We start from the raw sequence: 27,483 nt of genomic DNA, 5'->3' as shown, positions 1-27,483 counted from the left end.
CTGGAGATAATTTTAATGAGGGCTTCTCAACAGACAGTCTCACCATGAGGTTGCGGAGAGAGAAGGTAGTCAGAGTCGAAACAGAAGTGTAAAACTAAACCTGAGCATTTAAAGACTCTTTAATACCAACGCTTGAAGAGATACTTCATTTTAGTCTGATCTTTAACTTTACCTGATTTTACTTTTTAATTGGAGTTTTAAATTGAGGCTTCATTTGACTTGAATCTCTTGTTGAAATACAGGAAGTCTATTCTTTAAATCTTATTACAAATGTGATATTTAGTGCTGTGAAACGCACTCGCACGTCTTCGGCTCTGTAGTATTTTATCAAGCCTTCATTTTACCAGGTTGTCTTATCTTTTTTAAAAGGGAGACCTGGCCAAAAATGGCAGCGACAGAGTTTCAGTACACCAGGAAATAATCATAAAACTAAAGCCGACCGTTTCACTTTTGAGTGTAACACACAGTTTGTAGGAGAACCACAGATTGTAATGAATTTCAAAAAGTGGAATAAGTGGGTTGAATGCACATTTGTTAGGACCAAATAAAAGGTTTCCTTTTTAAACATGGATCTCTACACCATCACACACACACCTATGAACAGGTATATGGAGCGGTTTGCTGATACTGAAAGAAAAGCTCCAGGTAAATTTCTCTTTGCTTTAAATTAATATGATTTATTTCAGTTTCCACAAATTATACCCTGGAGTGTGTCTCTGAACACGGCGGACTAACTGGAGCACGCTGTGAGATCAACAGGAAGCCCCTGGAGTAAAGACATCGGACGCTCTGATAACATTACAAAAACAGAGGACGTGGTGTTTTGGTAGCCCAGAGTCAGCCGGGCTTCGGTGAGTCATTTGTCAACGGGGACATCTGCTCAGGGAGGAGGACATGATCCTGTCCACCTGCGAGACTAGCGTGGAGTCTGTAGGCTGCTGGCCATCAGGAAACAGCATGCCGACACCCTCATCGAGGTTCACCTGATGTCCCCGGAGTATGTCGTTAAAGATATAATGATTCAAGGTGATGGAAACTGGCACGATGAGATGCAGCTCATATTTCACTGGAGCCTCACGACACGGCGAATCAGGAGGCTGCACCCATGCAAGACGAGGTCACCTTGTATTTCATCTCAGGGTGATGATAATTATACAGACATTCAGGCTGCTGTCTGCTGGTTAGATGAAGTTAACCTCATATATCATCCGGGGCTGTTGTTAACAAGATAAGACATTCAGTAGATCCACATACGATTAGGATGGCTCATTTTTCATCTGGAGCGCTTCTAATGTGAAGTTTGTCCCCGCTGTCATCGCTGGGCCTTTATTATCGAGAGGAACGACACAGGCAGGACTGCGTTAAAGGACCCTGTTTGTTCTCTGCCTCGTACTGATTTGAATTACACCCACACCTGATGTACCAAGTGTGTCTGGCAGATCATTAGCTACATTTCTGTACCGTCTTTAGTGACGGCAGACAACTAATTATCTCAAAAGAGGGAAAACAAATATTTTTAAGTGGCATTTGCGACAAATGGTCACACAAACGTTTGACTTTTAAGTCCTTGTTGTCACAGCAGGTGAAGATAACTAATGGAAAGAGACCATGTATAGCTCAGTGATCTAAGTTAACCCGGCTACAACGACACAGAAAGCACAAAAATCTGAACTGTGGTGATGTCTCTTGCGTTACTGTGGCACTCCTGCAGTCACAATGCCGTTTGCTCTTTATATGATAAGGATATAAAAGCATGGACGCTTGCAGTCGCAGAGCAAATACTGAGTACATGGATGAAAAACTTGTGGTTATTTTTTATTTTTTCGCTTTATTCTGGGTGGAATATATTTCAACTGACACCAACTCAAACTGACTACGGCTGCCACCCATGCAAGACGAGGTGGCAGACCGGATGAAGGAGTACGCCACAGAAACCTTTTAAAGCCAGATTTTATGGAGCGGAGTTAGTTACAGGCGCATGAGAGTGTAAATGCACTCCTGAAACTGAGTCTGCTCTCTTATCTCCAGTTGATTTGACCTTTTCTGAGAACTTGAGATTGCAGAAGTAAAAGAGATTACCATTTCTGACAAACCCACTCCGGTCTGGAGGGTCATGTCTTTTTGAAAACGAAAAATACTACTTTCATATAGTGCTTGTACAAGGTTTTTGCTGCTTATTCTCGCACACTACGATGCAGGGTGTTGCCCTGACTATCTGAAGCAGTTTGGGGTTCAGTATCTTGCCGAAGGACACCTTGACATGTGGACATTAGGAGGAGCGGATTGAACCGACAAACCCTTTAATCATTGGATGGCCGGCTCTTCCTCACGTGCCACAGCTGCCCAAAGATTTTTAAAGTCTGCACACTGACAGCACGATGGAAACCCTGCAAACTATATTTGGCTTTTACTTTGAAAGTATCAGGAGGAGTCAGAAAATAGAGTAAATCCGTATATGGTGCACGTGTGTTGTTACCTGCAGAGACACAGAGTCCGACAGCCTCCTGATGGCGACGGTGTGCAGCTGTCCGTTGGCCAGGCTCCTCGCTCTGCTTCTCAACACTTCAGCGTCTCTGCCGCCGTCCAGCTTGTATCTCACCTCCAGCTTATCTTCACACACGCAGACAAACACGCGCAAAGTTTTTCCAATTTAAACTTTTCTCCCGACGTAAACATCCGGGTCGTCTTCTCTAATCTTATCCTTTTTTTTTTTAGGATGTATTTTTCACCTCAGTGATTAATCTGAATGATGAGTATCTGAGTCAATAAAGCTTTCCATATTAAGAGGATTAGCTGCTAATTCCCTATCAATGACACCACCCCAAATCTAATTAATTTTACTAATATTGGGAGGATTAAGAGCAGATTTAATAAAAGGCCCTGTGGTGTCTCTGGGCTTTTAAGATTTAAACTACGCCTTGCCCTTCAAATGCATACATATTAACATTTATTTCACTTTTTAGGGATAGTAATTACTCCCATAAAGAATATTTCATGTTCTTTTTATTACAAAGCTGTATTCCCCAGGACTGAATCATTATTTGCTCTGAGAGCTCGTCGATGTAGCCGTTGTTTGTGATAATGAATGATGTGTTCTTGAAAAAAAAGGCCTTAAGTGATTGACAGAGAATTGCTGTGTTTTGGCTGAGGAGGTTTTACTCCAGCAGAGGGTGAAAAGAAAGAAGAAGAAATGAGCCTAACAAGAGGAAAAGCTCTCAGGGATTTAATTGGACACTTCAGCATAAGTGCATTTACCTGACGACTCCACGGTCAGCATGAAAACCTTAATGCCCCGCTGTCCGTCAGCTTTCTCTGACTCATTAACAGCAGAAAATCCATTTACACCTAATCTAGCTGCAAAGTGCCCATTTTTATTGGACTCCTGGATGCAGAAAATGTCATTTTAAATTCAAAGTGCCTCCTACTACTCTTAAAAGCCAAATATCACAACATAATTATTTCATGCAAAAGTTGGTAAAACACATCAGCAAGTTTTCGGCTGTTTTATTCGGCAGCACACCGACCTGCCGCCCATTAGCAGCCCACCGAACTTTACTTCCCCATCAGGTCTCGGTGATAAGACCAGCGAAGACTATTTTTTTCTCCAGCCTGAGACAAAACATAATAGCCGGCCAGGCTGGACGGATTAAAAGGCAACAGAGGCTGACGGGGTGAAACCAGAGAGAGGAAAGATCTGACAGATCCTGATAGATCTGGTAAAGCTGCAGAGCACAGCGGAGGAGGAGAGAGGAGGAAGGAGAGGAGGAGAGGTCGATATCAGGAGAAGATGACAGGGATGAAGAGGGGAGGAGGGGTGAGATGAGAGGCCGGGAGGAGAGAAAGTAATTGAAAAGAAGTTGAGAGAGGGAGGCGTCATAAAGGAAAAAGTCTTGACACGACTTTTGATTTCAGATTTGAGGATGTGGACGGAATAATATTAAAAAATAAAGAGAAAGAACCAAGATTGAGAAGAGAAAGATGTAGGGGAGGGGAGGGATGAGTAAGAATTTAGAAAAAAGGCGATAAAGAGGGTGAAATAAGACTGCAAACGAAAGGAGATAAAACATGAAAAGATGTTTATACGCTGCTTTTCATTAGCCTAACAAACAACCTCCTTCAAAATAAAAGCCTCCTCACCGTGCTTGTTGATGAGCAGGGCCAGGTGCTCTCTGTAGTAGGAGCTGACGTAGAACAGCACAGCCGGACTCTGGTTGGTCCTGAAGCTCAGGGAGACGTTCTCTCCTCTCAGCGTCGTGTCCGAGTAGATGGAGGACGGCAGAGCGCTGCTGTTCCTGCTCAGCTCGTACGGCTCCTTGAAGGTGTAGCTGACGGAGGTCCCCGACTTGAAGCTGGCCGACACCTCTGGAGGAAGAGAGACGGCCACAGAGAGGCGATGGCGGGTTTTTATTTGCTTATCTTAGGAACAGGAAGGAACATTTCAAAGATAGAACAAAGTGCTCTTTGAAGAACAATGAGGCCACACCGGAGAAACAAACATCAAACATAACTCTGACTCAAAAAGCGGCTTCAATTTAATTGATTCCTGCAGACTACAAAAAAAAAAAAGCCTCCGTTTACCTTTAAAGGATCAAAAGGTTTTAAATGTGGTGTTTTCAGAGAATGAGTCACTGCCATTGAATTTTAATAAATGAGATGGACTGTTACTGATAGTAAAAAACACCTTTACTTCCCCGGTGCTCCGAGCTCCCAGTCCCGGCAGAGTCGGCTAATGTGACCGCTAGCTGCACGGTTAACTGAGCTAACTAGCTAACGGCAGCTACAGTGAGCAGCAGTTAGAGGTTACTCTGGGGGTATGCTGCCCCCTATTTGTTTGGAGTTTGCCTATGGATCAGCCTCCACCAATTTTACATAATAAAGTGTATTAACAAGGCTCGGGGAGGATGATTGCATACGTGAAAACAAGTACTATAAAGCCTTTGAGTCTCCAGATGAAGCTGCATGTGTTCTGATAAATTGTCACTCATGGGCTAAGTTGCATTCTGGGTAACGTAGGCCCAAGCATCGCACTCCTGTAACACTGTTAGATTCATTAGGGACAGTTTAAAACAAACCATCAAAATCAATACAGCAGAACCGAAGATATCACCTTTGTTAGTCCACACACTCTTTTTCCTTTTCAAAACCTGGTGCCTACATTACCCACAATGCAACATACCCACTGAGTGACATCACTGACGGCAATTTATCAGATTGCAAACAGCTTCCTCTGGAGCCACAAAAGGGAGTACACTACTTTTTTCAAATATAAAGTAGGACTGAGCTGCAAACACACCATGTATACAATTTGTTCATAATATTGTCTTTGCTCTTCTAAATTTCAGAAACAGTTTCAGAACTAAAGCTCAGTAAGATTAAAAATGCTGCTGCTCGAATAGCAGCAAAGCAATTTGCCGCCGTTAATTACTTTAGTTTAGTTTCACTGATGGATTTCTTGGAAGTGGAATGAATCGACTCTTTATCCCGCATGAACACCATTTATTTCAATTTGCGGCATCCCTTTTTGTTTTTCCTCCAGTTGAATAAGTGTTCAATAATACCAGGAGGAGAATAATTGTCTCCCCGGCAGAGAACAATTCATATATTTACAATAACTTTTTCACTTTCAATCATATGATGAAATGCTCGGGGTAATTTAGCTCGATAGGATATTTTAAGCATCTAAACAACTCTGAGATTGCCACGCGAGGCTGTACAAACCCTGTGTGCTTATTACAGAAAACAATGTTTGATAGTCTCAGCTCTGTTCCCCGACTTGAAACACAGCTACACCTCACAGGCTGCTGACGTAGATGCAGATAAGTGCAGCAGATCCCAGTAGAGGATCTGGGGGCAAAGAGAGTCCTCTTAGTTATTGAACTAAGACATAAAGTTAAATGTGATGACGCACCATAAGGGCAATGAATTAAACATCAAACGGATTACTAAAATAGACTCCAACACATCAAACGGACACTATTTGCATGAAACCTTTGATGCCACATGGTAGCTAAGTACTTCCTGATGAGTGTTTAGCGCAGTAAAAGGTTCAGTGGAACGATATACAGATTCTTAACCTTTAAAAAGCTGCAGAGAAACACCCACACACAGACGCTCTGAACCATCTCTTCTTCTTATCTCCTGTTTCTTTTTTTTTTTCTTTTGTATTTTCCAGCCTTTGAGTTTCGTAAAGGACATTATGATATCCTATTACAGTCAAACAGAAACGACTGCCCACAATGCATTAAATGGCTTATTAGACACAGACGTTCAGGGTTCGTCTGCAGAGTGAAGGACTCTGCGCAGACAATTTCCTGCTCTTGCATTCTGCTGCTGAAGGAATCACAAGCCCGACACGAGTGTCACTGTCGATGTTGTTTGAGCAAAAGAGCAAAGAAATGATAGAATGAACCCTTTTAATGGCTTCAGTTTCATAAAGACCTTGAGAATTTTCTACTCAGAACTTAAAGATACAATCAAAACTTTGCTCTTCAGTGTATCATGAATGTGCACGAAGACATACGCTTTTGTAAAACCTCAAAATAACCTCCAGTGAGAAGATTCTCCAGGCAAAGGAAACCTGCTCCAACACAAAGACACTAGCTGACAGTATGACTCGCCTCTTTATGTGTTACCTGTATTGCAGAAGACTCCAGTGTATGCCGACAGGCCGCAGTCACAGTGGAAGCCGTTGACTCTCTCCACACAGCGGCCCCGGTTCTGGCAGAACGAGCCGTAGCTGCTGCAGTGACCCGGGCAGCCGGGTCTGACGCCGGGCGTGATCCTCGCCCTCTCCTCCAGGTCCAGGGTGACGCCGTTCAGCTGCAGAGAGCGAATGCAGCCCCTGAAGCCCTTCTGCCTGGACGCTGTGCCTCCTGCAAACGTGTAAACATTGCATGGCGTTTATTATTTTTACATCACAAGTTTGTATTCTGCGTCGCTAACAGGCTATCACAAAACTGATGCAATCAGCGTCAAAGCCTGAAGGAATCAAAGCCAGCACACCCTGAACGAAGATGGAGCAAATATTAATTTGTGTTTCTTTCTCTCCAGTTGTTCATTTCTCCTCCTGTCATCTACAGTGAATCCACATGTCGCCTCTGCTCCCCCACGAGCTTCTGACTGTCAGCGCTCTTCTTATAAAATGACACAACGATGAAACGGCAATGAGGCAACGAGCTGGAGGTGGAAAACTGAATCGGGGGCATAACTTTCATCAGCTGTCTCGCGGTCTGTCCGTGCAGCATCATTCTAGCTGTTGAATGCCTCGCTGAGTGACTGTCAGACCGTGCGTCTGGTCATGGTGTCGGCTTTCTGTGTGCAGCAGAAAGGCAGATTTTCTTGCACTCCATCACCTTTCCTTGCACCATCTCCACCTCCAGTGCAATCCGTCAGATTTTTTACAACAGCTACATTCCTGAGGACAGTGAAGCAATATCAAGACTGCATGTCCGCCTTTTGCACATACGTACTCTGAGCACTTATATGAAATGGCACAGCACAAGTGACCTGTCATTTCTACACAGGTCAGGGAATGACATCGCTTTTGTCCTCGGGGTTCAGAGGTGCCGGCACTTTGCTCTCAGCTGTCAACTTAACCCTGCTAATCGGCGGCACCATCAGCTTTTCGAACCCATTAAATCACCGAGCTCTGCTTGGTCCCTCACCATGCACGGATACAAAACTGTTAATTACTCACATAGGTTTCACAAAAGTGCTTTTGTGAGTGAGTCTCTGAATTGTAACCCTCTGAACCAAGGTTGCAATCTAACCAAACAGTATTCTTCTCAATCACAGCTGGTTGTGGTAAGAAAAGAAAGGAGCCAACAAAGGCAGTTGGAAAATAAGACTGCTAGCAAGTAAACATGGATGTGAACAATGCAGGGTTTACAATATTTCAACAAATGGCTTAGGTAGGAAGAAAATGCAATCAACACATTTCTGCAAAGATCAGGGATTGAAATTGTTTTTGTCCTCAGAGTTCAGACGTGCCGGCACTTTGCTCTCAGCTTTCAAAGCTGACAACTTCCGGCTGTTCAGCAGCAGCGGCAGCTTTTCACATCAATAAATCAACGAGCTCTGCTTAGTCCCTCTCTATGCGCTCTGTAAATGCTGTAAATCACAGAACTGGGTCGACTTCACAAAAGCAACAACAGTGCAGAGTTTGTGAGAAATGTCACAATGAGAAGAGTACTTTATTTAAGCTCGGAGTTACAATATAACAGAAGCTGTGTGCTCTGTCCTACTGGGATTCATTTACAATGAATAATCTTGAGTGTCTGAACAAAACATGTTGTGAACTTGATGTATTCCCTGACAAATATCAGATATCGGAGTGGGATTTGGAGCAGGAAGATTAGAGAGGCAGTTTTATTGAAACAGATGTAAGAAAATTGTTGACTGATTGACAGAACAACCAATGATGGACTGCTGCTCCGGCATGATGTTGTGTAGAAATGCATGACTAGTGACCGTTTCATCCAGCGGTACCGCTTCAGCTCAGACAAGGACGATGAATTCAAGACCAAAGTTCTCAGAGGAACCGCGTCAGGAGAGGTAAGATCATTTATAAAAAAGTATAATGAGGGATCTGTGCAGTAATGATTAAAGCAAAGATCAAAGAAGCCAAAGGCAGATAAACTCCACCGCTGACCCAACGAGCTGAGCTATCAGTGAGACCTTCAGGATCAGTGGGAATTTCAACCTCCTATACAACCTCCGCTCTAACAAGACGATTACAGCCTCTCCACTCGAGGTCCTACTGTGAGAGCATGCTGATGAAGCAAACAGTACGAGAGTGAATGGAAAAACAATTAGTGAAATTGAGATCAAAAACATCATCAAAGGCAAAGTGTGCGGCTCAAAACACAACGGACCTCGACCCGCGGGCTCAGAAAGCAACGTGAAGAGAGGATGAACTCAAGACTGGGGAGTCGGCAGGAGAAAGCTTTGGAGCAGAGAGAGTTTCAGAAAGCTATTATACAGCGGAAACACAGACCAGACACAGTTAATGACCAGAGAGGACATTAAGGCTGCAACTAATTTTTATTTTTGAATCATCATTAAAGTTCATCTAAAGCCGTCATCATCAATAGTTCACTACAAAACAAAAGACGCTCCAATCAGGCTGAGCAGAACCTCAGCCTCACTTCAACTTCACTCACTTTTGGTACCAGGTACTTTTCTCAGTTTGCCAATATTAGCATGTTAATGTGCTAAACATCATGCTCAGCTTGTTAGCACTGTCATTATGAGTCGGCGTTAGCATTTAGCGCAAAGCATCACCGTGCCCAAGTACAGTGTCGCAGAGCTGCAAAAGTGATTTCACACTCTGTCTTGCTATCAGTTAATTAATCATCTGCTCCACAATATGGTGCAAAGTTGAAGGACCCTTGGGAACGTTTTTCAAATTGCTTGTTTTGTCCGACTAACAGTCAGTTCACAGCAATATATTCAGATAAAGGGAAAATTCTCTGAAACCAGAAAGTCTTGAATGACCTTCCAATTCACGTGTACTCCTCTCAGCTTTGCACTGAAAGTTCAAAGTCAGGTAAAAATACCAGACCATCAGAGGAGCTACACAACAATACGGCCCGATATCAAGGTTTATATTGCCATGGCAGCACATTAAGGTAGCTCCTTCAAATTTAGCTACCTTTTATGTTGTTTGGCTGTGTTGCCTGTGGCAGATGTAACTTCACCAGCGCCGGAGAAGAAATGTGCAGGTTTTGGATCAAGGGCAGAAAACTTTGGTCGAAAAAGACGCTGTGTGCAGTGGTCGTCTCATCCAACCAGGACCAACCCAGTGAGGAAAGGAAGAGAGTCGGAATAAGAGTTGAGCTGTCTTCACTGCAACATCTTGGATCAAGCTGTTGCACAGTGCAGGATGAGGAGAACTGGACTCTGCGTTTACGTCATTGATGCTTGCTATGTTTTAACGTGAAAATGCCGACCAAGTGAACAACAGAATGATTTCCTGAGTGTATTCATGCTTTATGTATACATGTTTATAGCCTAAATACCTGTGTATATGTTCTACGTTTGCTTATTGTGAAGGAGTAACAAACTGTCATTTTGTCATGCAGCTCTGTGCCGAATAACGACAATTAAATCACCTTGAACCCTGAACCCGTCTAATAACAGCAGGTTTTCTTTAAAACTAAATGGAATAACTGTGTCTTCGGGCACAACTCGCAGGATGCAGAGCAAAAATATCTCGACATACCAGCTGACACCGAGGCCAATGCCGCGCCAATAAACTACGGCTTATCTTTCCGAACCAGGCAATACAACAAGTAATGTGAAATGCTGCTCGCAATGAATGCAAAACTCCTCCAATTGAAAATGCTGCGTGTGGATATTTTACACCTGCACACATCAGGGCAGTGAAGACACTGGGAAAAGCAATCCTATGGTTTATAAATCCACGCACGGCTATGAAACGGGTTATTAATCTAAACTATGTAACTCACTGCCTTATAAATCTGTACAAGGAATAATTAAGGCTCGTAAATACTTATGAATTCACAGAGGACAACACTGCCTTATTTATTCATACAACTAAGACGACTGAATAATAAATGTGCGGTGGTCTCATGAATGTGCATATGATAACGTAGTATATCTATTCAAAAATGCATACATGGATTAGAAATGCAAACAAAAGTAAACATTTTTCCACATGAATTTATCGGAGGCAGGATTACAGCTCACACAGCCGTGCTGTGGCTCATGATTGCACAAACTGAGCTGTAAGTATTGCTTATTTATCAATATATTGTGTATTTGTGTACATTTACATGTCATGAAAACAGCCAATTCCCCTACATGACTTTCTCAAGGTCACTTTAACAGGAAACAGATTATAAATATTACTGTTTTTATACCGATGAAGATTAAACATTTATTACCAGACTATTCTGGGAAATAACGCCGTTACAACACATATAAATACATCAGACTCATACCAGCGGACTGTACTGATAATTCAGAGGTAAACATACACGGGTTGCGGCTGTTGGTGACCTCAGAGCGGATTATCAGCTAAACACACTCAGTCAATCAATATCCACCTCTGTTTCCCTGCTGCTGCCGCTGCCTTCGTCCGATCTCATCGCTGTTCGTCGGTTTGTTTTCCCTCCACAGTTTGTGTTTGCTGATATGAAGTGACACACATAATATTTGCAGAATGATAAAACCAGATAATAAATGATGGATTTTTGTGTGAGGGGTCACACACAGAATATGAATTGATGAAGATAAACATGGCTGCAGGACTGATGAAGTTCGTATCAGAGATGATTAATCACACGGCGGCTTAACGAATCAATTACAGGTTGAGCTTCATTTACAGATTATTTAAAGACCCTCGCTGCAAGAAACCACATCACGCCCTACACTTTATATTACTGCTCCCTGATGCGTGCTTTATTTATTAACCATGATTATTTTCAGTGGTCACAAACCGTCGACTCAGCACTTTTATATATTCAATACTGCTGAGCAGCTGATGGCGTTCAGCCAACAGCGGTTTAACGCTTTGAAACTGAATATTTCTTTTCCTTTGAGAGTATGTAGACTTTGTAGGACGAGGATTGTCTCGGGGATTGGATCTCAGTATATTAAGAATTTACACAGTCGGGCTAGAAGGCCCGTAGAATAGATATTCAGAATCAGCACCTTTTTATATCCAGTGCAGCTGAGCAGACATTAATAGAGTCACACAAAAGATAAGATTTTTTTTAGCTCCTCTCTGAGGATTTAATCCCAGTCTGATGGTAATCTGTAGGATCACATCCTGAACTACCGGCTAATGACCTCTAAACTTCTGGATCCCCTGCGTGTTCTACTTGTTCTACTTCTTCATGCCTGATAATTCACTACAGTTTATATCTATGGGGTGTTGATTAGTTAGACGTACTCAATTTTTTGTGTCCTTATTTCATGAAACAGTGAAGTTTTGGATGACTAGTGGTGTTATGGAGCGGATGTTTTTAGGAGGAGTTCCCCATTTTGTTGCTATCACTTCACAGCATTTGGAGTTACATTACTGTAATCCCACTACTTTTGGTTGTAACTAGAAATGTAACAAAATTACTTTTTCCAATTTTTAAGATTCAATCACAGTTACTAAAGTTTAAATAGGCTCATTACTTATTGAAAACAGTGGACGACTGCAGAGGATAGATGACAAACTTCCAGCAACGTGAGCTTGATTTTCATTATGATTATGTTTCTAACACAAATGGAAGAAACTTTATTTCATCAGATATGTTTATTTATTTATTAACTAGTGTGGCAGAGATTGGTCAACGTGTACATCTAACATCATGTGGGTTTTATTATACCAAATCCTACAATGTGACCCAGCGTCAAAAGTTGTAAGATCCTGAATTATTTATTATTTTTTTTAAAATTCATAATCCGAGCATGACGGACAGACGGACACTTTCCACGGCAAGTCAGTCAGTTAAAAGATCCTTGTATTTTTGCATCTTAACAACACAATACAATCATTTATTTTGTGGCCCGCAGCCAATAATTGGGTTTAAATTTTCTGCTGGTGTAATATAAGTTTGGCTCTCAGGCAGGAACAGTAGTCGTTGCTGCCCTCTGGTGGTTGGGAGTATTAATCAGTTCCACCTTCACAGTGATAATGAGTACAATTACAGATCAAATATGACACTTGTCTTGTCCCAATCTTAACCTAATATAGCCGTACTTTCCCTCGTAACGTAGTACTTATGCAGTAATTGGTGAAGTAACTCCATTACTTTACAGACAAGTAACTAGTGCTGTTCCAGTAATGTGTTACAAAATGTAGCGATGCCTGAACAAAAGCAGGGAGGACGGAGACTGGTAGATGACAAACACTGAGGGCTGCGACTGTTTTTTAAACTTCAGAAGTTTTTCCTGCCGGGAGGCACTAAAAAAAATAAAAAGTCCTGTGATCAAGCTGCTGACTTGAGGAGCTGCAGAGACCGAAACACTGAACTACTGGCTCTCTGGAGAGCGAAGAGGATATGAGACACAAGGCTGAGTGTGTTTTTAAGTTAGTGCCTGAGAGATATGGAGAGGCAGAAAGAGACTGTCGCTTCAGTCCCACTGGACCTGAGAAAGAGCCTTGAACCCAGCAGCACTGAGACTAATGAGGCCAAAACTCACACAGACAACAACAAAGCAACAAAACAACCAGACTGTGGAGGATTTCTGTCTCCCTGCTCAACAAAAAAAACCAAAAGATCATCTCATCCTCACCTATGAACAGCTGGCTGTTGAGCTGCAGGTGGAAGTGTCCGTCAGCAGGAGCCTCCTGCGTGGCGGCAGGAAGCTCATCCAGTCGAAGCGACGCCTCCTTGACGTTCCGCTCGGCTCGGACTCGGTGCCACCGGTTGTCGTTCAGCGGGACGCTCGACTCCACGCGAACCTCCAGCGGGCCGTTACCCACGTCGAAGGAGAAAACCACCTGAGTGGAGGCTGATGCAGGGGGGAGAGATGCAGGGGGGGTAGTGGGATAGCAAGGAGGGTGATTGATGTAGATAATGAAGTAGATAATAGAAGGAGGTGGGAAAGGAAGGGGGCATAGGGAAGTCAAAGGAAAAGAAAAATACATCTGTTTCAGTCTTAGATGAGTATTTGATAGTCATACCAACAATTTCCTGAGAAGTCCCACCATCTGTTTGTCAAATTAAACCCCAGAAAATGACTCGGCTGCCTGATGATGCAGACGCATTTCATTGTGTAAAGATATTTTTCCACCGACAAATCAAACTGACAATACAGTGCTTTCATTAAACTGTTACAACAAAAGATTCATTTTTCCTCCACAGAACCAAATTAAATCAAGGAAATAAATCCGGGCCTGCCAATCAACTAGAATCAATTGTTGTCCTGAATTAATCAATGCCAGATCTACAAAGGAACAGTCGCATCTTCATGAAATTTCAAACTTTTGATCTTGTCTGACTGATAATTTTTTTCCTTCTTTTGGACAAATAATGAATATTTTTAATCAACAAATCAACATGCGCTGAATGAATGAGGATGGTAGGCTGCAGGAGGCAGCTGGTACGAGTCTTCACTTTCTAGCTGCACATTTTCACACAGCTCCTGCACTCCGTCTCAGACCTGCCAATACTGCAAGTGGGAATAGAAAACAGGAGCTTTAACAAGCAGGTACGGTTGGACTCAAGTGTATGGAGACCAAAACAAAGCAGATGTGGGGGATGTAGGGCTCCCTGGAATGTGCTTTAATTACTCTTTCACTGCAAAAACAACAAAAAGCCAACAGGGCTTCTAACTGAAGCAGCCTGGGTACAGTTCTCTAAGGATATCAACAAACAAAAGACTAGAGGGTCTGGCAGGAAGGCGTGCGCCGATTACGTGGAAGTACTCGCAATGTGAAAGGAAAAATATGACGCAGCCAACCTCCCAGGTAGAAGCAGGTGCTGATTCTATTCTGGGCCTCCGGGCCTCTGTTGGTACATTTAATCAGGTGGTGCACGTGTACAGTTATAAAATACTTGTGCTCAACTTGAGAATTACCATTTTATACTTATTTCTATTTATACTCCACCGTGAAGACTGTAGTTACATTACATATACTTTTTTATATAAAACATATGATTATCAGTGAAATATAACAAATGAGTTCAGTTGCATTGTGGGCAGTGTAGGCACCAGGTTTTGAAAATCAGTCCACTGCTCTGCGTTGCACTCCTGTTGGAGTCATCATGGACAGTTTCAAAACAAACGATCAAAATCGAAAACAGCAGAACCAGAGATGTCACCTTTTTTCATTCAGCGTGTTCTTCTTCCTTTTCAAAACCTGCCGCCTACATTACCCACAATGCAACTTACTGGAGGCAATTTATCAGATTGCATGCAGTTTCCTCTGGACCCTCAAAAGGCTTTATACTACTTTTTAAAAAAAATAATAATTGTGCCTGGTGTGCAGAATGTCCGTGTTGCGGTGACAAATCTCTTTGACCAGTGGTCTGCAGTGTTTTTAGTCCACCCAGTTTGCTTAAACCTCAACCACAGTGATACAAAAAAAGTACCAGGCACCATCACCAACTTGTGACAATGGAAAACCCAAACAATTGCGGGTCAAGCAGAGTCGAGCTGTACTCTGCAGTGAAAACAGCTTTAGTAAAGTTTCTCCCTGAGCGCCAACAATCAGGACCACGGCCAGCTCCACGGGCCTGTTGCTGCGTTCCTGCTTCAGCACCGTGGACAGCACCTCAGTGCTGAATGTATTCACTCCTCTCCAGTTGTCTGCGCCGCTCTCTCTCTCTCTCTCTCTCTCTCTCTCTCTCTCTCTCTCTCTTCTCTCCTCCAACAACAAAAGATTTAAAGGCGAAGCAAACCATCATCCTTCATGTTGTGCTGGTGGAGGGTGAGAATGTATTACTATGGGAGCACAGAACAAGATGAAACAATAAACCCCAGCATCCTACGGTAACTTCATTTTTGAAATTGTCCTCAGACTCCACAGCCACAGTGTTGCAAAAAACGATCTGAGGAAACCGACAACAGAGGAGCGGTATTCGGAGCTGGAACAACCACGCAGACAATGATTTCCCCGAGGAGGGAGGCCGTTGGTGCAGCAGTGTCCCCGTATTAGATTCTCTTTGTCCCTTCAAATCTCATTTCGAAAACAAATTCCTCCGAAAAGCAACACAAAAACTACCAAAGAACAGCAAAGTAAACCAAACCAAAAAGGTTAAGTGAAGTAAAACAGCGTCAAAAGGACTCTTATAATGGATACAAAGCATCCACAACAACGTCACACACCACTGCTGCCCGTAAACATGGACCTCATACCGGCCGCAATATTGTTAGAGCCATATAAGCACAAGGACACCTTGTTGGGTATTACAGCTATATTTTAAATGGCACAATATATGGCAGGCTATAAACATACATCTCACACCGGCCACATTTCCATGGCACCCATAAACTAAATAACACCCTGTTGGTTATTGCTGTCATAATCTAAATGACACACTATGGCGCCCATAAATATGTGAATTACATGAGAGACAGGAATTAATGGAGGGTCACGGCTGAAATGTCCCCCAGAGTTCATAAAACTGTAAAATTAAAAAAATAACAAAAGCTGTTCCCTTTTTACGGATTTCATCTTGGATGCATGTTATTTGTGTTGTGAGTACAGCGCTGTCCCACGAGGGCCGGCGTACGTGCGTTTAACTGAGGTCTGTCGGGGGAAGAAAATTGATCGGAGGACACGCAAACAATTCAACCTGAAGCAGAAAACAAACACGCGAGCAGCGACAGAAGAAAACACAAGCTGCATACAAACCAGCCAGTCAATACAACATTACACCGCCAGCCGTTCAAGCTCCATACAGATCAACACACGTAAACACAAAGGACCAACACAAAACAATTATCCACAATTTCTGCTTCTACTTGAGTGAAGACTATGTGTACTTCCACCACCTCTGACAGTCGTGAGCCATTAATGTGTTAAAAGACACCCACATATCCCCTTTAGCTGTAGTTGATCCGGTCTTCATCCACCAGCTTCTACTCACAGCTCAGTTCGATCCGGATGAAGTCTTTGATGCCCAGGTTCTCCAGGAACACACCAGAGGAGGCCGTGGTTTTGAACAGGAAGGAGATGTCCGCGCTCAGCTCCCCGTGGAAGGTGGGGAAGTGGAGGTACGACGTCTCCTTGTCGAAAAACGCGGCGTTCCAGAAGTTCTCTGAGGGACACAACGAGAGCTCGGTGTCAAGATCTTTGAACGGAAATCACAGCAGAAGTGAGCCTGTTGAACTGATCGGCTGAAAGCAAAAGTGTCCAGTGATTCTGGATGTGCTTTGACATTTGTGTCACATTTAATACTCTGTTTAAATGAATAAGACTGAGATTAGAAAGTAAAGTAAAAGTGTTCACTTTGATTTGTTTTGACAACATGGGTCTCTCAATCAAAACAGAAAAGATGTGAGTAGTGTGGGATCATGGGAGTTGTTGTCTTGTAGTTAAACAACCACCACCGCCATGAAAATCTCTCTCTTGGACAAAGCCAAACTACTGTCGCCTTCTGTTTCCAGTCTTTTTTCTTATGCTAAGCTAATCAGCTGCTTGCTTTGGCTTCACATCAAAATGTGTCGATATGAAAGCGTTATCGATCTCATCAGTCATGCAACAACAGTCATTCTCGCACCGTGACGATTCCTCTCATCTCAGGATCATGTGTAACCAGGCAACTGGGGTACTTGACTTACTGTCTCCGTGACAACGCAGCGGCCCCACCCTGTAGGCGGCCTCTGACCCCGGCCTCTGGATGTCGCCCAGCACCAGAGACCGGACGGGGAGGCTGTCTTTATGCGTGAGCAGGCCGGAGTCTTCAGTCCTGGAAAAGAGAAAAAGAAAGTGCAACACTCTTGTGACAATATCACATGCTGTAACCAGCTGATGTAAACATTGCACTGTATCGGTGCAATCTCTCAGGGACTGATTTATTCCACAAAAACTGAATTATAACCATCTTGACAGTCAGCATCCATCCCTGGCAGTTTGTGAAACCGCTACTCCCAAAACATAACACCACCTGTCCATTTGACGCCCACATGCAGCTTTATGCACCCGCAAGATAATCCTCCCGTTAGCCTTGTTGCGAAAGAGGAGCGGTGTTATAAAAATACATCCAGGACTGGAAGGACTGGAAGCGAGACGTGCACAGCACTTTGTGTGTCTGATGAAATATTGAAGAGCGGCAGTGGCAGCTCCGGTCTGCAAAAATAGAGTCGGCGTTGCACAAACAGTTTGAAATGGGGAAAGATAGAGGGGAGGAAGTGAAGCAAAGGCAAGGATTGCTTACAACATGCGGAAACAGTTTTGTTTTCGCCGCTGCTCGATTTATCCCAGTCGATTTGTTGTTTGCTGCCGCAGTTACAGGTCAAGCCGGAGGGGAAGTTCGTTTAAAGAACTAGACTACTTCTAAATATGAAGTTTCTTTACTTTCATTTAGGAAGAGGACACCTCTGTTCAGTTTTTTGATGAATATATCATCTCCAGATCTGCAACACCTTGATTTCTTCTGTTAGATGTTACCACTGAATGAAAGGACTACACTCACAACGAGGTCTAAATACCTAAAAATGTCTTTCTATACGTCTTTTCTACTTGTTTTGTTGGACAGACCGAAGGCTCCTCTCATTGATATCATGTTGCACCTTCCTCCAACGCAGCTGTCACACATTCAGTTGTGCAGAGGTTTGTTTAAAAAAAGAAATACCATCATCCACATCACAGCTTTTTCTTTCCTACCTCGACACCCAACAGTGTATTTCTGAATGAATTATAACATATAAGGTAAAATGGTAAATGGACTTGCATTTCTATAGTGTATGAAATGTTTATTAATTTCAGTACCACTCCATGCGGTCGGCGTCACAGTTGCAGTAGTGCTGTGGGTCCACACAGTCTCCCTGCAGGCCGCAGGCGCACTGCTGGCTGCCTGGCTGAGCTCCGCCCCAGTAAGTCTGGACACGACCGGCACCGGGACCACCGAGCCACCAGCTGAACGGAGAGCCCTCTGAAACACACACAACCGACAACATGGGTCATATATGAGAAAACATTGGGTTCAGTTCAACAGTGAAATGTTTGCAGGTTCAGCTGGGAGTTATTTTGCTGTTTAAAACCGAGAAGAAACAAAAATGTGCTTCTTCTACAAAAGAAATGGCGACATGAAAGACTTATCAGTCATTTACATGCTGAAATACTGAAGCAGCACACACACATTGTGCATTCAGAGATGACACAAAAACAGATACATGAAACTTTTTTTGTTCCTTCCCTGCACTTCCTCTGGGGACAACGCTGCAGAGTAAATCTTGGCTCTTACAATCAAACTGAATCCACTTTTTAGAAAATATATTGAGGCGATGAAATAAAAATGTCTTCTGTCGGGAGTTGGATCATCATTATAATGAGAACGTTGTGAGCTGGGGTCGGCAAAGGTCGATCCATTCCCTCATTACAAAAAAAAAAAAATCAATAACATCCCTCTACATTGCTTTTATAATGTATTTTACTGGAACATCTCCTGCACAACAACACTTTAGTATGTCCATAAATACCGTTTATAGATGTTTTCCTTTCAGCACGTACTGTTCTTGACTTATCATTCGATGTACAGACTCAGGTTTGATCAACAATAACACTTTATTATAAGCCACTGAAGCCGAGAAAGTATAACCCTCCCTCCATACATCCATTTGTTGCTTCCCCTCCCCTTGTTTTCCTGCCGACTGTGCACACTGCGACCAGACTGAAGACACAGGATTTAGATTTTAATGCTTAAGATAAATGTTGAGTTTAGCAAAATGCAAACATAAACATTTGTTCTTGTTTTCTTAAAAAATCTATCCGTCAGTTAATGACTGTGTAAGCTTGATGCAGACAGAAAGACACCATGAATAAACATAAAGAACAAAACATGCAGACAAACTAAATGGGACTCAAAGAAGGAGACGTTTAAACAAATCGCACACAATCCATTAATCTGGCTGACTGGTGAAGAAGAAGGAAATCCTCGGAGAATGAATGAGTCTGAAGCAACGAGCGTAACAATCGTTTTGTTTTGTCTGGTAGCGCAAGAAAGATGTGTGGAGCCGCGGGGAGTTGGATTGTTTTATCCCGAGCTTTTGTTTTCATAAAACAAAACAAAAGATAAATGCCTCATAACTCAACCTGACAACATTTTAATTCAAAGATTGGGTACACATATTTGTCTTACATGTTGCGCATTCAGTGTTTACAACTTGAATAAATCAAAGCCTCGATAGAAAAGAAAAGTTTACTCTGAGTTAAAGTAACACCTACATAAAGAGGCTTCAAGTAAGAAACCAGGATGGTAAAAGAGCTGAACAGGAAGCAAACAAACAGGCTTCACCTGGGGTGTTGAGGAGGCGGGACCTCCTGCAGTTGTAGGACAGTTCCTGTTCGCAGTGCTCTGATTGGCCGATGGCAGCCGATAGCTGCTCCTCCTCAGTTGCGTAGTCGAAGTGGACCGAGTGCTGGTTTCCCACCGAAGACGGTCGGAGTCTGGTGGTCTCTGTGTTGTTGTGCTGGATCACCATCCACGTGTTCTCCTCTGCAGACGGACACAGACATCGTTACAGGTACCACCTCAGGCCCACTTCAACCTGGAAATGTTCTGATTACGAAAATCAGATTAAATCAAAGCATGTTTTTATAGAAGTACTTCGTCTGAGTCTTGTGTGTTGATGAGAGTTGTGATTAAAAGTTTGGGTGAACCCCAGAGGAGCCAGTCTAAAGTTTGGGAATGATGTTCAACAATCGCGTATGATTGTGAAATTGTGTTTGTTCACGTTTTGTATGCGAGAAAACAAACACAGATTCACAGAGAGGAAAAATGAAGGAAGCCACAACAATAGAAGAATCAGCATTATTCAAATTTATACAATTATGCAAATGGAGCAGAGCGCTGACACAGATGGCGAGAAAGACTTATAAGAAGAAAGCAGAGAAAAATAAAATCTACAACGCTCCGTGTCATCATGATGCACATGATATGAAGCGTCAAGACGTGTACAGACGGGGAGATGAATGCAGGAGAGGAGCAACTTACCATAATGTACAATTAATCATACAACATGTTAAGTGGTGACACAAGAATAAGAGAGATTGTGTGTTTGTGTGTCTGTCACCTGTCATGTTGCAGTAGACCAGCTGCGGTCTGATTGGTCCGCTGCCGTCCACGTCGATGTAAAACTGTCCCGACGTGTTGCCGTTGTGTTTGTACGCCTCGCAGGACTGTTCGTACACAGCTGGGAGAGGAAAAACAACGAGATCAGCTCCGACATGAATCACGTCGACGTCGTCTCATCAGGAGCAGCGAGGGGATGAAGATCGCACGCTGCCGAGGATTATGGGTGCTGCTTCATATGTATGCACCTCCACTGACTCAACGTCTCATAACCGGAGTGAAGACAATCATCTCAAGTTTTATTTCTGCCGCAGCGTCCCATAAAGTCAAGATGAATCCAGCTGGAGAGGACAGTTATGACTGATGGGAGTACAAAGACGCAATAAATAAAAACTTCAGACCTTTATCAGCCCTGCATCTTCCTCTCTATCTCCATAAGTCTGCCTCTGGAAATCCATTTCTAAAGGTTCCCACACCTGTTTATCTTCCTTCTTCTGTGCAGCCAAAGGCCTTTTATTCATCACAGTCCCTCAGTGTGGTTAGAAAAAAAAGGTTTTCACAGAAACATCAGCAATAAAAACGAGACCAGAGGTGAACCGTGTGGGAAACTCTCCTCTCTTGGTCTCGAGGATTTGACTCGAGGGAATTGGCACAGAACCAGTAAATCTCAGCCTATTATATCCATTCACTATTTGGCAGTTTAGTCACGGCTACACTCTCATTAACCTCCATCATATCACTCATTAAACAAACAGGTTTTTATAAATCTTCCGCAGTTGCTGAGCAGGCATCACATGAAGCTCACAAATTGGTCGGTCTATTTGAAAAATGCTCCCAGGCTGCAGCCGAAAACCGAAAAAACCAAGACGAGGCTTTTTGTTGTTCGGTCATAACTCACAATGTGCAGCAGCTACATCAAAAGGCAGAAAACTGTATAAGTGCTGAACAATATGGCTCTTAAGTGCATCTGTGATTGGCAACCCTAGAATCACGGATTTTCTGCCGTTTTGAAGTTCAAACTGTACGCTAAGCCTCTTTGCCACTTGGAGCTGCCAACTTGAAAAGTCCCTTAAATACCCCTGACATGAGAGAGCTGACATGTACATAAAAGTACCAACACAGGAAATTACCAGCAGTCTCCAGGCTGTGCTATTCATCCATTTTTCATCCCTCTTTTCTCACACGCTCCAACGATATTACTTTCATATCGTGGAGTCATATCTTCTGATACTTTATTCTGTACAAGTTGCTGAAATTTGAAAAGATAAAAGTAAGTGCACATAAAAGGAAATTCATCATCAGCCTTTCTAGCACTGTTTCTCTCACATTGTGCCTCTCACTTCGTTCTAATTTCCATTTTATCCATCACAGCTTTGTTGCAATATTCTTTTTAAATCAGTCCAGCAACCCTTTTCTTGTAGAAAGCACCAGTTAGACTCTGGGAATGACCCAAAAAAGCCGCCATCTAAGGGGGCGCCGAGGCTCTGAAGGGTTAGTCGCTGTTTGGTATAATAAGGGGCATATAAAGTCTTAAAGGTCAACAGTAAAATTGATAAAAAAAATCAATGCAGAGTGGCCAGAATTTGAGTTTTATCTCATTTTCTTGAACCAGCAGCATTTTGAAGCAGCTGACGATAGAATGAGGCCTGATCGATACCTGTGTAGAGGAAATGTTGAAAAACCCTATCTCGCAATGTTAAACAAAGTGCAGTTAACATCCCTAAATCTCACCCTTACTCCAGATCTGCACCAAATCGTAGCAAGGTCTATTCTAGGCTGAGAACCATCCTCCATCCAAGTTTCAAGTAAATCTGTCCCATAGTTTTCGTGTAATCCTGCTGACAAACCAACCAACCAACCAACAGACATTGGTGAAGACCCTGGCGAAAGTAATGAGACAGAAAAATGTGAGTGGCCAAGGAGCAAGATGCAGGGACTGTGTGAGTGTTTTAAAAGTTGAGGGGTTGTAATATCGAGATGGGAAGAGGATTAAATATGAGAAAGAGCAGTTTCAAGGACGGAGAGTGGCTGAATTGAGTCAGCACGCCAGCTTGAAGGGTCATATGATCCTCCACCTTTATGAACAAAATAATTCAGAAATTCCTGAACTAATTCAAGGCCCAGAAATCAATAGTCTTAAAATTGGATTTTAGAGTTGAGTTTCTGTAAATCCAACAGGAGAAATAGGCTGATCTTGCCTCTTTAAGAGCCGTCTCATAGTTCACCAGGTGATTTTGGTCTCAAAAATGACTTGAAGCACAAGAAAAGACATTTTAACTGGATGGATAGTTACTGGAAGGATCTTCTTCCTAAACTTTCCTGAACCAAAACACACACTGGACTCGATGTCCTGTGTTCGTACGCCCACCATCCACACAGAGCAGCTTCCTACGACTCGTGTGCAGCAGAAAACAACTTAACACAAACAGGCAGAATAATCCAGATTTGCCTGAACTGATAGCAGTACATATCATCAAAATCGACTTTTAATAGCTTCATTATGTCATTCGAGCTTATTTGGTGCATATTTCTACACAGTATGTTGAAATCATTTAACACATGGCAAGACTGTGTTTGCATGTTGAGTGCTCTGTACCTGATGGGCACTTAATGTAAAAGCAGCAGGTCACGAAGCGAATGCGGTGGGAGGAAGCGGCGGGTTTTTAAGGGGCTGACGGCGCTCTAATAGTTCAACCCCCGGCCCTGCTGTTCGATGTGTTAGCGCGTGTGCTGTTGTTGATCTGACAGGTGACTTACAGCTGTGGCAGGTGGCTCCGCTGTAGCCGCTGTCAGAGCAGTTACAGTGGAAGACGATCCAGGACTGACTGCAGTGGCCGCCGTGCTCGCAACGACTGGGTGAACACCTGGAAGAGACAGGAGAGGCTTATCACAAAGGTTCCCGACAATATCCTGATTGACGTGTGATTGGGAGGAACTTCAATGATTTATTTTTGCCGTCCAGACAAAAAAAAAAGCCACAGTTATATATTCTTTAGATGCACTGAGACGGCAGGTTTTTAAAAAAAAAATCCATTTGCTTGTTTTGGCAGCTCGAACATTTGGAAACAATTCTGCAGGTTTTGCTGCCAAAAACCTTTTGAGGCAGTCGATGCCAGTAAAGACCCTTTCATGCCTTCCTGTCAAGAGAAGCAAACTTTATTCGTTAGTTTGTCCGAAAAGGCAGCTTAAGCATCTTTAAAGTTTCAGCTGAGTCATTCATCCTACAATTACTCAGCGTGTTTGTACAAACACTGGCTGGAGAGGATCTGGCTGCGAGGATCAAACCTCGACCTCGTGTGGTTATTTCATGGACGATACCAGGCGGTGATGATCGGCAGAAATCGCTGTCAAACTCTCAGTGTCATCACAAAAAACAAAGTGCGCCTCAGTGTGCACAATTAGCCCGTTACGTAAAGCTTTTTTTCACTAAATGGGCGGAAAGCACTGCAAATTATGTTGATTCAAGCACGTTATTTGTTTCATGGCCAAATGTGTGTAGGAGGGTCGGGAACAATGAAACCGGCGGAGAGATAAATATTTCAGTTGCAGTATTTTCAAAAAGGTCACATTTTCCATTTAGGCGTCGTGTTGTGGGAGGCTGCTGGGTGAAAAAAAAAACTCTCTCTGGAAAGTTAAATCTCTAATGTGGACTAGAAAGACAGTTCATCTGAGCAACAGCTCACTTAGAATAAAAATCACTGAAATCCCTCACAACTTTCTTTCCGTTGATGTTAGCGGGTGAAAACTTTCCTTCCAACTGAGGACATTGAACATATTTTGAGCTTTTTGCAACCACGTTATCAGACTTGGGTTCTTGATTTACCCTTATTTTGAAGTGATAGAGCATCTAGTTTAAAGACATATACATATGCATCATAATCTATGTGCAAGGACTTTTTTAGGTTCTGTCAGTTTATTCAATTTCAACCAGCCCAGCTGACAGGATGAAATGTTGGCACTTTACATCCGTGCAAATTGATATGTTCAAATGTATGTGCCATACATACAAAACTGAGCCATGAACACGTCCACATTGACTTTATGTCAGGAGCTGAAGGGCTTCGTCAGTGGTGTTGGAGCTAGGAAGGCTGGGTTACCACTGGGTATTAACCAGACGTCGGGACATTTTCCAGCCGTGTCTCCAACAAGATATTTTTAACAAGACTTTAGGACATTTTTCAGATGTTTCAGTGGCAACAAAACAGGATTTTTTTGGGACATTTCCAACCAGTCTTGTGCTGACAAAACCAAGAATTGTAAGCCAAAACATAATGTTTTCCTAACCTCAACCCAGTGTTTTTTGTGCCTCAACCTAACCGGACCATAAGCACAGCGCATCAACATAAAATTAAAAATGAAAACTAAAGAAACATAAAGTTGCAACTGATCTGTAGTTTCCTGGTGATTGGATAGCTTAGCCGCTGATCTACAAGTTGCCTCATTCTGCTGAAAAGGGATATAAAAGATGATAGCTAGCTATTCTTAAAGACAGCTGGATGCACTTTCCTTGCTAAGTGTTGCTCTGCCTGAGAAAACATGTTGCCTGTCTGCATGTTATTTTACAGCCACGTGATCGTTCACTCTGTGTACTTGTGTTGACCTGTGTGCATCAGCATCTTTGATAAATATTACATTATTTTGCAAGCTATGTGCTTCAACCTGTCTTTATATTGATCCTGCCTTGACCGCTTTTCAAATCAATTTTTTCTTGTTGCGTCTGACTCAGAAAACAACATTTTCATACATGCGTGTTGCTTTCATGGCCGATTCCTTCAGCAGGGTTCGATTTACTCTCTGTCACACAAACAAACATAAAAAAAACATCTTAACTACTTCACTCCAGTCCCATTGCATCATTTCTCAGAGAGTACGGTGTGTTGGTGTTGGTATCTGCAGGGCTAGTAGCCCGCATGCTCCTGTTTATATCGTAAAATCGAGAAATGCATGTTGCGAGTTCTGAATGTGAATGTATGTGAAGACATTTCGAGTGTGTGTTTGCCGAAGCACAGGCAGGAATATTGAAGAGAAAACAGATGACTGCACAGAATCTGCAGCCTTTAGATAAAAAGCCCCGACTCAGCAGCCTGTCAGCCCGCTACTGTGCGGATTTCACCTCCATTTATCTCAATACTGCTTTGATCTAAAGTGAGCTAGTTAGCATTCACATTAAGTTCATGTTAAATATTAACCTAAACTGCCGCCGCCTGCTGCCGTCTCATTTTTTATGTCGAGTAGAAAGTGACATCGATCTGCTCGAGACGTTAACGGATATGATTCTTGAGGTGGTGTCATTTCTCTGCTAAGCCATGATGATGATGATGATGATGATAAAGATGGTGAAAAGGCTGGAGTTAGTAGAAAAAGGGATAAGGTAAGACCAAAAAATTCAGCACAGCCATTTAACTCCTGTCACACAGAGTATATTGGCTCCAGTACTGGAGAAACCCCATTTCCCCTCCTCCCTCAGACTGCGCAGTGCACCATGCTTTTGTTCAATCACTAAAAACTCAGTGGTGGAAAAAAGTTTTCAGATCATTTACTTTAGTGCGTAAAGCATCTGAAGGATTCATTATACAGACAAATTGTTCCTGTCTTTCACGGCTGCTGTTACTGATCAACAGGGCTTGGACCAAAAAGCAGATGACAGGGGAGGCAGCAGGGTAATGTCAGTGATTTATTGCAAAAAAAAGCAGCTTACATGCAGACCAGGAGCAGGCAGGCAGGCAGGCAGGTGGGTACACAGGAAACAGGAACTGAAACTCAAATACTGGGAAAAGCAAAAACCCAACAAAGCTACGAGGAAGGACTGATGTGTGTGAGGGAGCAGAATGATGATGATGATGATGATGTTGACTTTATGCACCCTGACATGCATCTTAATGCTCTTACGTGTGCGCTACGCTAACGTTGTTATGAGGTGACCTTTAAACGGGCAGGTTTGATACAGCACAAGGTGCGAACTGATGGTGTGGAGTCTCTCCTTGTGGGTTTGAGCTCCATTTGTGCTTTTAATGGACTGTTTGCTTTGGCTAATAATACTCATTGCTACTGGCAACAATCATAAAACACACACACACACACACACACACACACACACACACACACACACACACACACACAGCTGTAGATATAATAACCTGCTCTGAAGTATGACCACAACACTGAAGCGGTGTGGGTGAGTCCATTTTCCACCAGAGTTTACAGTACAATATATCCCATGGGCCCAAAATTCAATCAGCAGGATTACAGCCAGAGAGCATATGGTAGATGATTTTTCTCTTTTCTGGAAAAAATACCTTTTTTTATTATTTTTTTTTTCACAGGTTTGTTTCAGTGAGCAGTCAGATCTGTGCCGGAGCTGCATCATAATCTGATGAATGCAGAAACGTGGAGACGTTTAATTAAAAGCACTCGAGCAGATTCTCCTTATCTGGCAGAGATACGTGGTCGGTTCGATATCTGAGCACGTATGTTGGTGTTTACATCGAGTTTACTGTGTGTGTGTGTGTGTGTGTGTGTGTGTGTGTGTGTGTGCTATGCCCTAGGGGAGGTTTGTAATTGCTGTAATTGTCTCATTAATTGTGCTCCTATTTGGCGCGACACCAAAACAGCGAACGATTTGTTCTGCAGTCTCTTCTTCTCTCTTCTCTCTCTTTTCCAAGACAAAATGGATGGAGGATGGAGTTGTGACTGTGTATTAGTTATTAAGAGCAACTCAGAATATAAATATTATGTAAAAATTGAGAATTTGGATGTGATTATGTGGTTTTTTATGAGGGCA

General features: G+C 42.8%; 1 protein-coding gene across 1 annotated transcript in view; it reads right to left on the bottom strand.

Annotated features, from left to right (window-relative positions):
- LOC311267244 (contactin-associated protein-like 4) overlaps positions 1 to 27,483 on the bottom strand; it is a 92,354-nt gene that overhangs the window by 9,970 nt on the left and 54,901 nt on the right. Inside the window, exons 11-20 of the mRNA XM_084370198.1 lie at positions 23,460 to 23,566; positions 20,704 to 20,823; positions 19,926 to 20,126; positions 18,401 to 18,563; positions 17,251 to 17,378; positions 16,557 to 16,727; positions 13,255 to 13,473; positions 6,633 to 6,872; positions 4,138 to 4,362; positions 2,477 to 2,610 (exon numbers count right to left, since the gene is read on the bottom strand). Coding sequence (XP_084226324.1) covers positions 2,477 to 2,610; positions 4,138 to 4,362; positions 6,633 to 6,872; positions 13,255 to 13,473; positions 16,557 to 16,727; positions 17,251 to 17,378; positions 18,401 to 18,563; positions 19,926 to 20,126; positions 20,704 to 20,823; positions 23,460 to 23,566 — 1,708 coding nt within the window. The remainder of the gene's footprint in view (positions 1 to 2,476; positions 2,611 to 4,137; positions 4,363 to 6,632; positions 6,873 to 13,254; positions 13,474 to 16,556; positions 16,728 to 17,250; positions 17,379 to 18,400; positions 18,564 to 19,925; positions 20,127 to 20,703; positions 20,824 to 23,459; positions 23,567 to 27,483) is intronic.

This window comes from Pagrus pagrus (genome assembly GCF_965226575.1).
Source record: "Pagrus pagrus genome assembly, chromosome: 12".
NCBI lineage: Eukaryota > Metazoa > Chordata > Actinopteri > Spariformes > Sparidae > Pagrus > Pagrus pagrus.
The sequence above is the reverse complement of the archived record's forward strand: the minus strand, read 5'-3'. Positions and strand labels throughout refer to the sequence as shown.